At 45.5% G+C, this 16352-nt stretch overlaps 1 protein-coding gene across 1 annotated transcript in view; it reads right to left on the bottom strand.

Moving 5' to 3' along the window:
* The window catches only part of HERC3 (HECT and RLD domain containing E3 ubiquitin protein ligase 3), a 64936-nt gene that overhangs the window by 23692 nt on the left and 24892 nt on the right, over window positions 1-16352 (bottom strand). Inside the window, exons 24-29 of the mRNA XM_084517980.1 lie at window positions 15758-15835; window positions 12374-12631; window positions 4961-5120; window positions 3455-3531; window positions 2655-2876; window positions 549-640 (exon numbers count right to left, since the gene is read on the bottom strand). Of these exons, the coding sequence (XP_084374106.1) occupies window positions 549-640; window positions 2655-2876; window positions 3455-3531; window positions 4961-5120; window positions 12374-12631; window positions 15758-15835 (887 nt within the window). The remainder of the gene's footprint in view (window positions 1-548; window positions 641-2654; window positions 2877-3454; window positions 3532-4960; window positions 5121-12373; window positions 12632-15757; window positions 15836-16352) is intronic.

The following is a 16352-nucleotide window of genomic DNA, read 5'->3' as shown; positions in this document are numbered from 1 at the left end:
AAGCAATACCTAGGAAGTGGCAGGGGCAAGGCAAGAACTGGAACAATGATCTTCCAAATGCCATCCCTATCCTCTATTAAGCTACACACTACTTGGAAACTGCAGTAGCTTTGGAACTGCAAACCTCTTGTAAATGCTGTGACTGACCGATAACTTTTCATTTAACAGCCCATTATTTCTGGCTTGCCTTTTACTCTGAGGCACAATAACTCTCCATCTTCCAATACAATGTTATTTTTAACCTCCTAAGATATATGTTTGTTCTTTTCTATTCCTCAAAGCTCATTTCTTTGAGTGATTCATCCGAGTTTTACTATTTATTGTCATGGATTACTAACATCTTCATCTTAAAAATGGCAATGGATCATGTGGGCAAAGAATCTCAGAATAAATTATCACAAGACTTTACTTTTGGTTTAGTTTCTCTTACTGGTGTTAGATGAAATAAGGTAGGTCAGTCTGCTCTTTTCTATCATTTCCTAGGAAACTAAAGTGAAACCATCAGGCAGGCAAGACAGCAGCCGGGGCTTCCAGGTTAGCTCCTCTACCTTTGTTAGAACTGCCGTGTGTTCCTCTCCACAGCTGATGTAAACAACCTTCTGAGACCGCAACAGCTTCACATGGCAAGGCGATTCTCGGTCTGTGTAAGACAAATGAAATAAAGGAATTCTTTCATAAACACAATCCGAAATGCCTGATAAAACCTCTGGCAGCAGTCTGATTTTCAGACTTGTTCTATAATTCAGATGGAACACAGCTTTAACAAACGTGGGAAAAACAACAGATCCCTTATTACTTTACTGTTGCTTTCTCCCTCCAGTCTTAAAATATTTGCCCTGGTTCAAAAACCATTGGGTATTGCAAGAACACAAATATATAATGTGTTTTGTATAAATTCAATGTGTGCTTGCAACTGGGGACACGACTAGTGCAGGTGAGCTACACCCACCTTCAGCCTCATGCCCCATTCCAAACTCCTCACTTTTGTTTCCAAAAGCTTGCTACGACTTCTTCATACAGAACAATCCTGATGTGTCCAATACACATGGCAAGCAGCAGGTGCATTTAAATACCTAGTCTTCCTTCTGTTGTCATGCTTTAAGATCCTCCTACTTGCAAAGGCTAATCTCTGCCAACAGTTAAATGGTGCTTTTCTCCTTCACTATGACATTCTAATCATTAAAAGTACACATCTCGAGGATAAATACACTATGCAAGGCTATATGTTTCACTGATTTAAAAGAATATATATATTTTTATTATTAAAAAAGCACTTAAAGAAGCAGTAGGTACCCCAAACCAGCTTCAGACAGCAAGGGGAACAGCTGCTTACTTTGTACCAACAAAAAACCCAGTTCCTACCTATAGAAGTTGTTCAATTTTTAAGACTCTCACCCAAGGATTTGACAGGTGCTTTTTTTTTTCTGTATAGCGAAAGGAAAATGGTCACATTTTCATGCATTTAAAAATGAGGGCAGGCTTTTTTCATTTACTTTGTTCTGCAGTTTAGCACAAAGTAAACAAGTAAACTTCTAATACACAATCTGCAGCATTTCTAATAGTGCTGTGTTGAAATCAGAAGCATTTATCTGTCAAACGCCATGCAAAGAACATAGATGCTCTTATACAAGGCCAGTCCTCTATCTTACAAACCATAAAGATAATAAACCTGGAGCATTTTTGAGAAAGCACAAAATGTGTTACAAGTCTTACAATTGCGTTTCGTATTCCTGAAAGTGCAAAGCAAGATGAAATTAAGCATACAGGCTGGTTTTGAGTAATTGCTTTAAATACATGTTTCAGTTGGTAGGGTGGGTTGTCAAGTTGCATCGTTCCCTTATAGGTAGACAAAATGTGAGGCAATGCTTTTCTCTTGCAACATACGGTGTTTATAAGCTACTATATACACAACCTAACAGTTTTAAATATATACACACCTCATGTATTCACCCATGCAAAGCAAATTATCCACGCGTGTTGCGTTTCACATCCACGCTCAGTAACTTGCCTAGATACTTAAAGCTACTCAGAAACTATGCAGATAAAGATGAAGAGGTTGATCTGAAACTCCAAAGAAAATCTCTTTTGCCTTTGCAAATAGTTAAAGAGCACATTAACAAGCTGAGGGAATCTGGACTTTTCAGACTAGTGGTAATGTCATATCCATTCTTGAAGCCTAATTTATAAATCAGTCTTCAAGTCTGTTGATGGCTAGGCTTCACTGATCATGATCACCTGAAATACAACATACCACTTGCCCAGCATGTCGGAAAAACTGTGCAAGTTCAGTTCATTGTTCCACATGAAGAGCCTTTGCTCTACATCAACTTCAAACAAAATATAAACAGAGTGTTTTTGAGGGGAAGAATAACACAAGCACTTCCTTGGGTTCCTGCATTTTGACACTTTTTGTTTTTTTTTGACCTTCACTCCCACTAACATCTAGAAGGGAAAAAGAGGTGTTTCTATTACGACTAATCATGAAAAGCCTGTAGAGCCCAAGACTGTTTTTCTGTCCTCTAAGGCAGAAAACCTAAGGAGCTGCTGAGGTTTATACATCTGCTCAGTAAAAACAGACTGTCAAAAGATAAAAGAGTGTCACTCAGCCAAAAAAAGGTCCATCCTTCTTTCACCAAAGAGCATAATTTCAATACCTCGTTCATCACTAAGTCCCAGTTGTCCTGAGCTGTTCTTCCCCCAGCCAAACACAGCTCCTGAGAGAGAGAGGGCAAAACTGTGTGCTCCACCTGCAGCAACCTGAGCCAAAGGGATGCCATCAAGAGATTTGACACGTTGTGGACTGGCTTGGGAGGGACATTCTTTACCCAAGCCCAGCTGACCATAGCTGTTCTGTCCCCATGTGAAGAACTGACCATCTGAAACAAAACAAAACAAAAAAAAAAGAGAACAGTGAATAAGTGCTGGTCAACAGAACAAGTTTGTCAAAATGAACACCATTGCTGGGGGCTTCTCTCCCACTCAAACCTCATGATGGAAAAATCAAGCAAGACGATCTTTCCTGAAATAAAAGCCCTGTCCAAAGACGCTGAGTAAAGAAAGATGTGTAACTAAGTGCAAAATACAACATGGACTGCTGTAACTTAAACAACACAACAAAGAATGGTCCACATGTTGCATACAGAAGAGCCAAGGATAATTTTGACACAACAGAATTAACTCTACACATTTTTCTACATCAAGATGGAAAGCTTTTAATTGTTCCTGCCATTATTCAGTAGTGAGGCAGTGCGTAATGAGTGATGCTTCCTTTCTTGGCAGTATTGGCAAAGCTCTTCAATATTCATGGTATCTAATCCACTTTATTGTCTCCCATTTGTCCCAAAAACAGTTGCAACAGGGATGTCCTTGGTTTATTGTGCAGAAATAAGCAATCTTGGACACTGTGCAAAACAACAGCAGAAATCTTGGTAGTAAATAATGAATGTTACAGCACCTGCTGCCAAAGCCAGGCAATGCCAGTTTCCACAGGAAACCTGCAGTATCGTCTGTTGGTTCAGTTTCTTTATCAACCTAAAGAAGACGACATTATTTTAGAATAATCATCCACAAATATAGTATGGCCATAGATTAATTTATCATTTCCATTCAGGTATTCTAGACACACATATAACCTGTGATTTTGAGATGAGGAATTGAATCTTGGAGGTGATACAGATCTATGCATAATAAATACAAATCTGTGAGGACATCTAGATACTTGATTACCAACTCCAACTATCTTTACTGCTACATTTCCAGACATCTGAAAATGGTGGGGAAAGAAACATTTTTTGGTGTCTCTACTATTCTTTTACAGGCATTGACATCCTTCAACCCATCAGGGCATAGTAGTTCCTATGAGTTATAGAACCAAAACCTCTTCAAGTGTTTTGCACAAAGAACAGCACGTCAAAGGTTCAAGTTGCTTCAAAAAAATGTTATTTTTAAAATGGCACAATTACATTGGCATGTGAGCATGTCTCTCTTTGTTGTATCAGATCCGCCTGCAAGTTAAGAGCTTTCTTCCCACAGAGCCCTTCATCTGAAATATGTGCTTTTGCAACTAGAACTCATTTTCTTTAAATACTGTTCCAATAATAACAGCCACCCTACTAGATAGGTGCCCCAAACCTCCTCTTCCTGCTCTGCGCTGGATATGCAGTGGTAACCAGAATAACAGACAGAACAGATCTGTTATTAACGTAGCCTGATACAACACCACTGGGTACAAAGAGATCAGCTGTCTTCATTGTGGTGCTAAGCTGTGATATGTCATCTGCGAACTGCTTTGGATGTCAGCCACTGGCCCCTGCTCCATCCACATGTCCTTGTACTTAATACTCTTAGTACTCTGAGACAGGTAACAGACATTAAGCAAGTGAATAAAAAAAATAAAAGAGCAATTCCCTGAAGTTTCTGAGCAACACAGACTATTCAGAATTGCAATGGGCTGGGTAAGAAGCTTTGCTGACAAGCAGAAGGTGCTAATGGGCAACACTGCAAGAGTTTCAAAACTGAGGTGCCAGTTCACAAGGCCATATTTTTACCCCGTTCTTGAAATATGGCCTTGTGAACTCAAAGGATTTCTAGGGAGTGGAATAAACAGACACCACACAACATTTCTGTTTTGGAGTCCTCCCTCATGTATCTCCTTGCTCTGTAGAAAACACCGACAGATTTTTCTTTGAAGAAGCTGAGCATGCTCTTTCTTCATGTGCCCCGAGCACCAAAGTCCAGAAACAGAAGTCCTGGCCTGCCCAAACTTCCTGAATGCCAATGAAACTTAAAAAATGCTGAGAGGGGAAAGGAGGAGGCATCATGCTACTACTGGTACATGAGAAGCGCCCAATTACCAGCCCTTGGAGTGAGAGCAATGCTCCAGGCTGGAAGGTGAAAAACCCCTGACACAACACCTCCAAGTAGGTGCCTTAAGGAAACTTGAACCTCTTCAAAAATTTACCTTGGCACTGTCACTGCTTCTTCTATCGTGGTGAGGCCCAACTGCCCATCGCTGCCGGCACCCCAGGAGAAGAGCTGCCCCTGGTCGCTGAGTGCCACGCTGTGAGACTCTCCGCAGGCCACGTGGACTATGTGCTGCCCTGCCAGGGCTCCAATTTGTTCTGAGAAAAAAGAAAAAAAAAAGAAAAAACTGGTCACAGGACTGGTCTCGTAGCTACATGCAGACATCAGGTCTGGATAAACCTGTAGGCAAAGCCATTCAGAAGGTGCGTTGATGCTCAATTTAGTTTTAAAACATTTCCTACAAGAGGAAAGCACCAACCTTTACTGAAACTGCTGAGCTCTTCTGAAAGTCTGGCTTGTGAATCATAGGATAAGGGCAGGTACACGCCCCAAAGCACAATGATAGCCTACACACAGACAGCCTCTCAGATACAGGCAATCAGGTTATTTAGGAACAACCAGACTTCTCAGATTTGATGTTTCCTAATTCAGCCTGGATGTGGGGATCAGCAAGGACTCAGAAGCCAGCAAACCCTGTAAAATACATTTGATCTTCCACACCTCTCACGTCCAATGAGAGGTCATCCAAAAAGCTCATCAATTCAGTTGTCTCTTGCTTTACTACCCAATGCACAAAGCACACATGTCACAACACTCCCAGTGCTAAGCCTGGAACAGGTTTAAACCTACCAACCTATTGCTAGCAGTGCTTCTATTGCTGTCAGATGCTCATTAAAAAAATCATATAAAGAACAAGAGGGCCTTACAGAGGAATAAAAGAGAAAAAAAAAAAAAAAACAACACTCATTCCTTTGGAAGATTACCCACAATTTACTTTTCATTGTCATGTCATGTTATGCAACTGGAATAGGTTTGACAGCTATTTTTAGAACATCAGCAACCAAGTCTTACTCATTACACAGAGCTTTTACAAACTGACATGAAAAGGTCTTGTCTTGCAACAAAACGCTGGAACTGACAGACAGCTGAATGGAAAAACTCCCCACAAGCCAGACAGAAGCAAAGCTGATTTTCTTCCTTCTTCCCTGAAGAAATGTTTTGGAGTGGATGAAGAAAGATGCACTGCATAAGCTGCAAGGTGGTGATTAGTTTGATTAAGTCCCCCTCTCACTTCCCACTTGTCATTCTGTGCTACCTCATGGAGTTCCCATTTTCACTTCTCTCTTCTGTCCATTTCACCTGAGCATAAACAAACACACCAAGGTTTGACTTCTTTTGGTCCCAACCTTGTCAGATCTTTTCATAAAAAGATGAAAAGGCAAAGCACTTCCAGGACAGCGATTTTTTGGATCGTGACAGGCATGGTTCCCAGTGCTGCTCCAGCATTTTCTTGCTGTCCGTACGTTGCAGCCACACTCCAACAGAAGCCGAGGACAGCTGCTATAAGCTTGTATAACTCAGCTCTGACAGGCAAGGTGATTTAGCTTGAAGGTGTTGGAAACTGCAATAAAGCTTGGCCAAAAATGAAAAACCATGAAAAGCTCACCTTTGGTCTGTAGCTTCCGAATTTGTAAAACAGGGCTTCTACTTAGTGCTGTTGAAAAGCTACACTGCAAGATCTTTGGTGTCTGAGACTGCTGGAAGCACAAAGCACCCAGTTATATGACACTGATTAGAACAATGAATTACTGATCCCATTTGCTACTCCTCCTAAGTTTACCAGCAGGCGGGTATATTTTTTCTATGCATAGCTTCCAGTTGCTAGACAAGCTTTTCCTAGAGGATGTGGCAAAATCTTTCAGCCCTAAGTGTCCTGTGATGTACGTGGACAGCACCAGATGGCTTCTTCTGTCTGAAATCAGCCCTAATGCTACACCTTCAGGGGAAAAATCTGGTTTTCTCCCCCAGGGAGAAGCAGCTGTTGCTTGGAAGAGTTTCAAGCAGTATCGGTCCTCTTGGACACCTAAGTGGAACTCCTCGTGTCCTCCCCAGCTTGACAATAAGCAACTCGGAGCATTTGTCCCTCTTGGTTGTTTCTTTCTGCTCAGAAAGGGCTGAGTCTCTACATTAGGTATCTTGCCCAGATAATAGATGGCAGGAGAAACACAGGGGAGGGAAAAACAACTGTTGAAATTCCTCTGAGCTACATCACGGCAGCTGTCAACAGCCAGAAATTTGGTAAAGACACAGTACAAAAAGCTCATAAACAACAGCGGATCCCCAAGCTCTCTGACAAGATTTTCATACATTTAGTAGGATCCTTCAGCTCACTGCTGATTCCTCGGTCTCCACTAGTCATCCCAGAGGTGATTCTGCACATGGACACCCCAGCTGTATTTCAAGGCTGTGGTGAGCTTCGTGATTTCAGTCCTAATAGAGTCAGCTGAGCGTTAAAACATGTTTGAGTGTTTCAATGGAAAAAGGATAAGAGAAAAAATAAGCTGCAGCACCTGAAATGCTCGTAAGCCAAGGGTTACTCCTTGTTTTGTCAGCACTGCCTTAGCTATTCACTGCTTTTACCAGCATCAGGAGCACTGATACACTCAGCACCTTTTCCAGGAAACACCACTCCCTGTGAAGCCTGCTGCTGACACCTGGAAACTGGTAACTGCAGAGGGAAAAAAAACACGTGCTGTTTGTCAGGGCCTTTTCACCCCTTCCTCTCTGCTTTAAAGCCCCCGTGCTTCACCCCGTGATTGCCTTCTGCACGCTTTCAGCTCCCCTCACGCAGTTCTCTCGTGGTCACAGCTGCCATAAAGAACATCCAGAGCCTGGGATTGAAGAGGAGGAGATCAGACTGTATAGACTACCTAAGCAAATATATAGAATTTGTGATGCTATCAGGTGCTACTGAAAGTATAACCTGACCCAGCCAGCATGCAAGGAAGCACGGGAACCGAGGCAGCTCCCCTGGCTTCATTCACACCGCCTCTGAAGCTGTGGGCTGTCAGCAGCAACACCCGAGGACAATTTTGGGAACACGCCTCTGTGTCTGCAGAAAGTCTCTGCCCCGATGAGGTGCACAGCACGTAGGCAGCTGGCACCGCCCTGCTGACGCCAGCCCCACTGCTTTGCTGCCACCACCTCTCTCCTCCTTGCCGAGCCTTTTTCTGAGATAGTGTTTGCTGGGTGTCCCACTCTGTTTAGCATGGAGAAAAGAGGACTGAGAGGGGAACTGATCAACGTACACAAATATCTGAAGGGAGGGAGTTAAGAGGACAGGGCCAGACTCTTCAGTGGTGCCCAGTGACAGGCACAAACTGAAGCCCAGGAGGTTCTGGCTGAATATGAGGGGCGCTTCTTAAATGTGAGGTGACAGAGCTCTGGGACAGGCCTCACAGAGAGGTTGTGGAGTCTCCTTCACTGGAGATATTCAAACCCTGCCTGGATGCCATCCTGTGCAATGTGCTCTAGGTGACCCTGCTCGGCAGGGGGTTGGACCAGCTGATCTCCAGAGGTCCCTTCCCACCTCGGCCATCCTGTGGTCAGTCCTGCAGACAGGTGACTGCTGTAGCCGTGTCCTTGCACCCTGTGACTGTGTCTGAGCCGAGGGATCTAACTGAAGCACCTCCAAATCCCTCCAGCACAGAGAGCATTGCAACATATACACACTGCGAGCAAGACCTAAGGGGTTTGCTCCACTTTTTGTAACTGGACAGGTGCTATTTAGCCATCATTTCATGTTATCAGAGCAGTTCTGCACAGAAACAGGAAACGTTTAGCCTTCACAGAGGCATTTCATATTCTCTTCTAGAAGGAAGGCTTTGAATAAGAAGCCCAGAATTTACAGAAGCACTTGGCCTGCTGACTTGGTTCCTCTTCAAATCAATCCTGCAGCAATTTGCACAGGAGCAGAACAAAGCCCCATGTTCCTGAGAAGTCACATCTGTACAGTGCGGGCACTGCAACACATTTGTCCTTGCTTTCAATGACATCCCAATCAGTTTCACAAGTCCTGTTTGAAAATATTATTGCACAGAAGGCAGGTGACAGGAAAAGGGAGGGATCAACACGCTCCTATTGAACATTTACAAAAGAGATTTTATTTATTCTCAGATTCAGCAGCTTTCAGTAGGGCATAGGTTTGATATAACTTGAATACCCCATCTTTTGGGTTCGTAAAAAACAGTTTATACACTCAAGCCCAACCCCAACTCATAAAACAGCTTTTGGAGAAAGCTCTTCCTGAAAACATTTGCTCTAGCAACAGTACTTCAGAAGCAAAATGGAAGGTGTTGGCTGAGAAACTGGTCTCACAGCTTGCTACTGGATGTAGAGCAAAAGCATACTGTCATCCCTGGATGCACTTCACTTTTTTTTTTTTTTCCCCCCTTCAGAACACAAACTGATCTTTTGGATATAAATGTGTCTAAAGGAAAAAATTGTCAAGTACACACTACCATCACAGGGCTAAAGTACAAGCGATTCATGTGTACACTCAAGTAGGACACAGATTAACACAAACCTCAGGAACGTGAAAGATTTTATTGTGCTTCTGCAGTAAAGGTGTTCAAGGACATGAAATTCAGTCATTTAACGGAGGTTATTCTGTATAACAGGCCAGACAAACCACCAAGAATGAGTTAGTTCATAGGGCAGAAGCAAGATCAGAAGTGTATACACGCACAGAACAATTCCCCTTTCTCTGCTGCAAGATTTGAAGAGCATTCTGATGAAAGTACAGATGCTCATAGCTCTGTTTCTTTATCAGGAGTTTACACGGGCAACCCGCTGTTTAAAAGGCAGGTCAGGTGTTAAGAGAGTGAGCATTTCTCCACAGAACTGCTGCAGGAGCAGCTGTTTCCAGCTGGAAAGCAACTTTGCAGAAGAGGAGCTGGGGGGACCTTGTGAACACGGGTCTTCAAAAGCTGCCTGGACGTGGCCCTGGGCTACCTACCCTCAGTTGTCCTGCTCGAGCATGGGGGTTGCACCTCTTCCCACCAAGATTGCCTCCAGAGGTCCCTTCCAACCTCAACCCTTCTGGTTAGCTTCCCCCTTCCCCAAAGCCACATTCTCCTACCGCTGTACGTGGTTCTAGACCTTACCTATTCCAGGCAGCAGCCACTCCTCCTCATCTGTGACTTGCTCACCTCCCATGGCTGCCTCCAACAAACACCAGCCCTGCCGCTTCTCCTCCTGCTTCCCAGCAAGCAGGGCCTCCCAGCTGGCTTCTCCCCAGCAGGGAAGAGGCTACAAGAGGACGATCCATCCAGGCTGTCCTTACAAACGGGTCACACAGCTGAATTCTCAGCTGTTACACAGTTTATGATTTACAGGCACACCGCCGTGGGCATCGGTGTTTCTGGCCACTTTAGCTCCACGCCAGAGTTCAGAGGAAGTAAATTTGCATTTGAAAAGCAAGGCTACTGTGTTCAGAGAAATTCAAGTGACAGGGGTTATACGTAGTGAGACTCTGTGTAATGATATTTGAGATTGGACGTGATATTTGCAGCCCCTGCAGCAATGAGCACTGAGATTCTACAACATGAACTGAGACAATATCGCCCTGAACTTCTGCATCCAGGCAGGAAATCTGTAATGCCATGGTCTTGCCTGCTGTTTGCTACCAGAGGGAAGGTTCAAGGCAACGTTGGTGCCAGACACTTTTTTGTAGCTCCCTTGGGATGTTAATTACCAAAGCTCCCTCCCCCTCCCAACATTATTTTTTTTTTATTCCCCACTAGCAGTAGTCTGAATGAGCTGCAGAGAAGAAATCCCTGTAATAAAACACGTTCAACATCTCAAACACGTGTCTAAGGCTTTACAAACGTCTAAAAAACAGCTGGGTATCTCACACACCTCCATAATTTAGCCCAAATTCCACAACAGCCTTTACCTCGGGTATCTAGGCCTAGCATACATAGGCACACTCAGATAAAACATGCTTCCCATCACAGGGAGGCAAGGCATCAGGACAGACCTGGAGAGAACCAAATCTAAGTGAGATCACAGGGCTACAGAGGAAGTTTAGAGGTACAGTTAGAAATAAGCTTCTTGTTTCCTTAAACTACTGTAATTCAAAATTATCACTATACACTGGAGACTGAATGCATGGTAACACCTGATGATGCTCAGGAAATTGAGCAAACTCAGACTGATTTTGCAGGACAGTGGACTCTTAACTCTTTACCAGGAAGATCTCTGAATTAATTCTCCTAAGCAGTAACATCAGGAAAGGACACTTCCAGTAAAAAAATCTCTATCAACTCATCCTCATTCAGCATAAAATATTCCCTCAGTAATCCCTGCTCCCTGCGGTGGAGAGGCACAAAAATCAGCTCAGTGGTTGCCATCCTATCTCTGCATTACATCCACAAGCTCAGCCAGTGTGATAATAAACACAATATAAAATAAATTCAAAAGCATCTTTCATTTCTAAAGGTGCTCCCTAAAGGACTCCTCTGAGAAGAATTACTGAAACAACTGTTCCTGTTTGATGTTTTTGTAAGCAGCAAGAATGAGAAGCAAAATTGAAATAGTATCGTCTATGTCAACGGAAGGCAGAAGAAAAACAAATTAATTGTTTGGAATACATAGTTAAGGGGACCAGAATCATCAAAAAAAAAAAAAAAAAACCTTACTGCATACATAAAAACTCTTTTCCCCCTTAGTCATTAGTAAAACCTGCAAGCTTTTCAAGGGGAAAAAAAAAAAAAAAAAGGTTAGATCAACACTGAGTGTGTTGTATTGCAGATTCCTGGAATTTTATTCATAAGCAGACATCATCTTGGGCAGTATCTGTCTCTGACTGAACAGCATGATCACATATTCTTAAAAACAGTAACTGAAGCTTTTAACATAATGGCAGCATATGTCTCCATATCCCTTCCTCCAGCTCCCCCCCCTCCACCCCAAAGCATGAGAGATAAAAGGGAGCTGCTTCCTCTCTGAGCACAGACCTAGGCAACAGGACAGAGACCACTGACCCTTCTGAACTCCTCAAGTTTGGTTTTTTTTTTTTACAGCCTTCAAAAGGTGCTGATCCCCTGCATGTCTTGATATTATTTGAGTTTGGGGAACACAAAGCTACAATGACCTTCTTCTAGCTTAAGAAACCACAAAGGGGACAAGGCCTAAGTTGACAAGAGATTTGCAAGAGCAGAAAACAAAATTCATAAACTCCCTCGGCCAAAAGCAAGAAGGCCCTCCCTTCCCTTTTTACACGAGGCACCATAAAGCCAAATAAAACACCTGTGCTGAGACCACCTGCACTCACCTCTGCTTCTTGATGCACTTCCCACACAAAGCAGGCAGAAACATCTCCCCACCCATACTGCCCAGCCGTAGCTTTGCAGAGCCAGCAAATACTACTCAGCATCGCTACATCACGACGTGATCTTCAGCTCTGCTGGCTGTTCCAGCTCCACAGCAGCCAGCACAGAGCACCTTCCCTGGTCCTCTCAGCCCCCCAGCCTCAGCCAGTTCGAAGCTGTGTAAGAGGCAGCCTTACCTGGCTTGCTTCCTTCGCTCTCATGCCCCAGCTGGCCTTTGGTGTTCAAGCCACAGGTGTACACCTCCCCATCTTCCAGCAGGAACACAGAATGGTTTCCTCCACACGCCACCTCCTTGACGTTTCTGTCATGGATGAACCCGTACACCTGCGGTTCAGGAATGATGACCTGGAGGTTGCTACCTATCCCAGGCTGTCCAAAAGACGAGTAACCCCAGCATAGCATTTTCTCTCTTTTCAGCAAGTCATGTATTCTTCCTGGAAAGAGAAAACGAGGGGAGAAGTGTGGATGAAGCAAGAATTTTCCAAGAAAAAGAGGTTGAAGTAGAACAGCACGCTGACAGCTCAGCCCCTGACGGCAACAGATACGTAAAACTCCACCGTCGCTGCAACCTGCCAGAGCTCAGGGCTTATCTCTGGTGCTGAATGCAGTGAAAGTCAGGGATTTCAGCTAATGCAGTACAACGGGAAGGAAAAAAATAAAGCAATGTAAAGGGACTGACTTATTGTGCAGTCTGAACTTGGTATGGCAACAGCTTTCTATTGCATAAGAGCTGGGGGGGGAAAATCAGCCCTTGTTCCAGAACAAGCACCTCAAAGATTGTAGTAGCGCTTCCTTGTCCCTCCTAATCTCAGTGTTTTGGGGCTGTTTGTTAAACATGCCATACCAGTACGACACCGAGAACTCCCCTGCTTGAACCAGAAACTGATTAAAGCCCTATTTCTCTGTAAAGAGAAGAAAAAAGAAAGAGTAGAACAGAAAATGAAAGATCCTCAACATCAAGCTTTACGATTTACCATGCCAAGTTTTAAACTAAGGCAACTTACAGCTGCAGCAACACTTACAATGTCAGGACAGGATCTAAAAGCCAGAGACTACCCTCAAAGCACCAGAGAATTCCTCAAAAAAACAAAAAAAAATAAAAATCAGATTCATAGACAGGAAACACGTGCAACTCAGTTGGTTTCCAAAGCTCGGTGCTAATTCAAGCCCTAGGTATTAGCAGTAAAGCCCTTCATAATCCAAGTCCTGAGCAGCGTGTGTTCATCTCCTGCCGGGCTCCCCTGCTGCGGTCACCTCCACCTCAGAGAGGAGAGGATTTTCCAGCTGTAGCCCATCAGCAGTGCAGTTTCCTGCCACAAAGTGTTCACTAGGATCTCTTATCAGGTGCCCTAAAGTACGCACTGAATCCCATTTATCTCTAAGAGCCCCTGCTCCTTTTTAGCATAACCCATTTCACTCACACCCCACTTACAATTGTCACCGGCCAGCTGCAAGGCACCCCCAGTTTAAACAGCAGGAGCTTACAAGGCTCTGTCCAGCTGGCAGAGCCCCTGCTGCACATACTCTGTGCTTGGCTGCCCTCAGATGGCCCACAGAAGACACCCTCTGTGCCAGTTACACCATTTCCTACACCAGGAACAGGAGTGTCGTGGGACGCAGTGACACTGAAGTCATGCACGTGCTTATGCTTCCAGTGACACAACTGCTATATTTACAGGGAACTTCATGTTCTGCCTAAAAACTAAAAAAATAAAAATAAACACCACAAGCAACTTCCTGCAGGTGACAACACTAAGGCACAGAATCATTTCAAGCCTGACAGCTGAAACAGCAAAAAAAAAAAATCTGAGGCTACCATTTCTCTCATCCTGGGGAATCCCCTGATTACAAAGGTATAAGCAGCTTCACAAGGAGAGCAGCCCTGAAGATCCCCAGATCGCTTTCCTCGCTGCTCTCAGCAGACGTTGCCTCTGGGCTGAAAAGACTTCAGCGCTCTACAACCTGAACTGCAGGGACATTGGACAACGTGAGCTAAATATTAATTTAGGATACCTTTCTAAAAAGGTTTCTGGGCAGTCTGCTCCCCATGGGTCACGGTCTTCTTTCCAGATGCTAATTTCATTTAAAATGCTAAAAATACTTCAAATTAATTTCCTTGTGTTAATATTCTACACGAGCAGTTTCAGTGCTGGGCGGGGGGTGTGTGTGCAATTAGCAAACGATGTTTTTCCCACTGTTAAGACATAACTTGAAGTAGGAAGAGGTCAGACTCTCAGTGATTCATATGAGTTACTCGGGTGACACCTCGAAGAAGCTCAGAGCCCATTCATGCTGGCTGTCAGATTTTCTGAAGCACCTAAAACCTAACAATCCCTAGAGCAGACAACGAGGCGTGCCACAAACTCTAAAAAATCTGTCCTTAAATGGATTTTTGATTAGTTCTAAAAATACATCCTCTGGAGTCCCACCCTCCGAACGTTTTGCTGATAAATCCATGTGCAGCCCTATTATTCCACGCAGCACTTTCCACTCAAAGAGTGCAAACCAACAGAGCCCCTTTCCACGAGAGCACACAGACGCAGCCGGCTATTTCCCAATGGCCTGGCACGCCGTGTTTTCACCTGATTTATTTGGAAAGCATAACCATCTCTAAAACCAGCATTGTTTTAGCGTGCTGTCGTGCCCTGTGCTGCCACCCCACCACAGCTTGCAATGGGGCCGCGAGCCTTAATGCGTGGGGTGTTGGAGCAGGAGCTGTGTCCCGACACACGGAGCTTTGAACAAAGATTCACGCTTCGTTTCCCATTCTGGTCAAGGCATTTATTCCTCTGGCATCGGCGGCAGAACAAAATAGCCATCCTACACTGCAAACTCCTTCTGTGCATCCTCCTTATACTAAAAGGAGGATATAAAAGGCTTCGATGGCGAGGAGGCTATAAGGTTGACGTGCACGTATACACGCAAAAATAGATAAAATTCATATTCACTTACCTGAGCTTTCAACGTTATTCCTAGTGCTCAGCTAGATACATGCTACAGATAAAAATCCGGCTTTTTTTATAGGACAAGCCCTTAGGGAAAGGTCTTTAAAATGCATCAGTTAGGGCAATTTAAAACCGGATTAAGAGCCAACCCCTGCACCTCTCCTGCCCTTCACAGCTCTATATTCGTGTTTTATAGACCCGAAGGGATGCAATGCAGCAGAGCCGCTCGCTTGCAGCCTCCCCGTGCGCAACCCCCCCCAAAAAGCAGGGCGGAGGGCAGGCTCCCGGCATCCCCGCTCCCGGAACAGCTCAGCCCGGCTGGATGAAGGATGTGCACGGCACAGCGAGAGCCGAGGGGACGCGGCACGGCTGTATCTCGAGGAGAAGCGCTGCCATGGGGAGACCTCGGCTATAATAAGCCCGGCTATAATAAGCCCCAGCTGGCACGGATGGCGGCTCCCTCCCCCAGCAGCCCCGCAGCGCTGCTCCCCCAGCTGCTCACCGACCCCGAGCTGCGACCCCCGACGAGCTAACCCGGGGGTCCCCAGCCCTGCCCGGCCGCCCTCCCCTCCGCTAGGGCCGGGCCCCGAGGGTCCCCCCCCCCCGGCCGCTCACCTGCCCCAGCCCCAGCCCCGCCGCTGCCGCCGCGGCCCCGCGGAAGTCCGGCCCCTTGCAGGGGCGGCGCGGGGCCGCCTATGGCGGGCGGGGCGGCGGGCGGGCGGCAGGGCCACGGCCAGCCCGGCCCGCAGCGCCTCAGGCGGTGGGGCTGGCACGGCCTCTTTGGGCTCTCTTCGAGCCTTGGTGAAGCCTGAGGGGTTCGACCAAGCCTTCCTCTGAAGGATGTCCAGGTCTCATCCCTTCCCTGCAGTGTGTCGGCTGCGCCACGCAGCTTGGTGTCAGCAGTAAATGTGCTGAGGGTGCTCTTGAGCCCGCTGTCCCTGTCACCGACAGAGGGGCTCTGTCCCAAAACTGATCCCTGAGGAACGCCACTCATCACTGATCTCCACCTGGACACTGAGCCATTGAACCGCAGATCTTTGAGTGCAGCCATCCAGCCAAATCCTCACCCACCAAATCCATCAAATCCATCTCTCCCCAACTTACAGACAAGGATATCACGTTGGACAGTGTCAGAGGCTTTGTGCAAGTCCCGGTAGATGGTGTCAGTTGCTCTTCCCCTACCCACCAGTGCTGTAACCCCATTGTAGAA

Source organism: Aythya ferina (genome assembly GCF_964211825.1).
Source record: "Aythya ferina genome assembly, chromosome: 4".
In the NCBI taxonomy this organism is placed as follows: Eukaryota; Metazoa; Chordata; class Aves; order Anseriformes; family Anatidae; genus Aythya; species Aythya ferina.
This window is presented reverse-complemented; position numbering and strand designations above follow the sequence as displayed.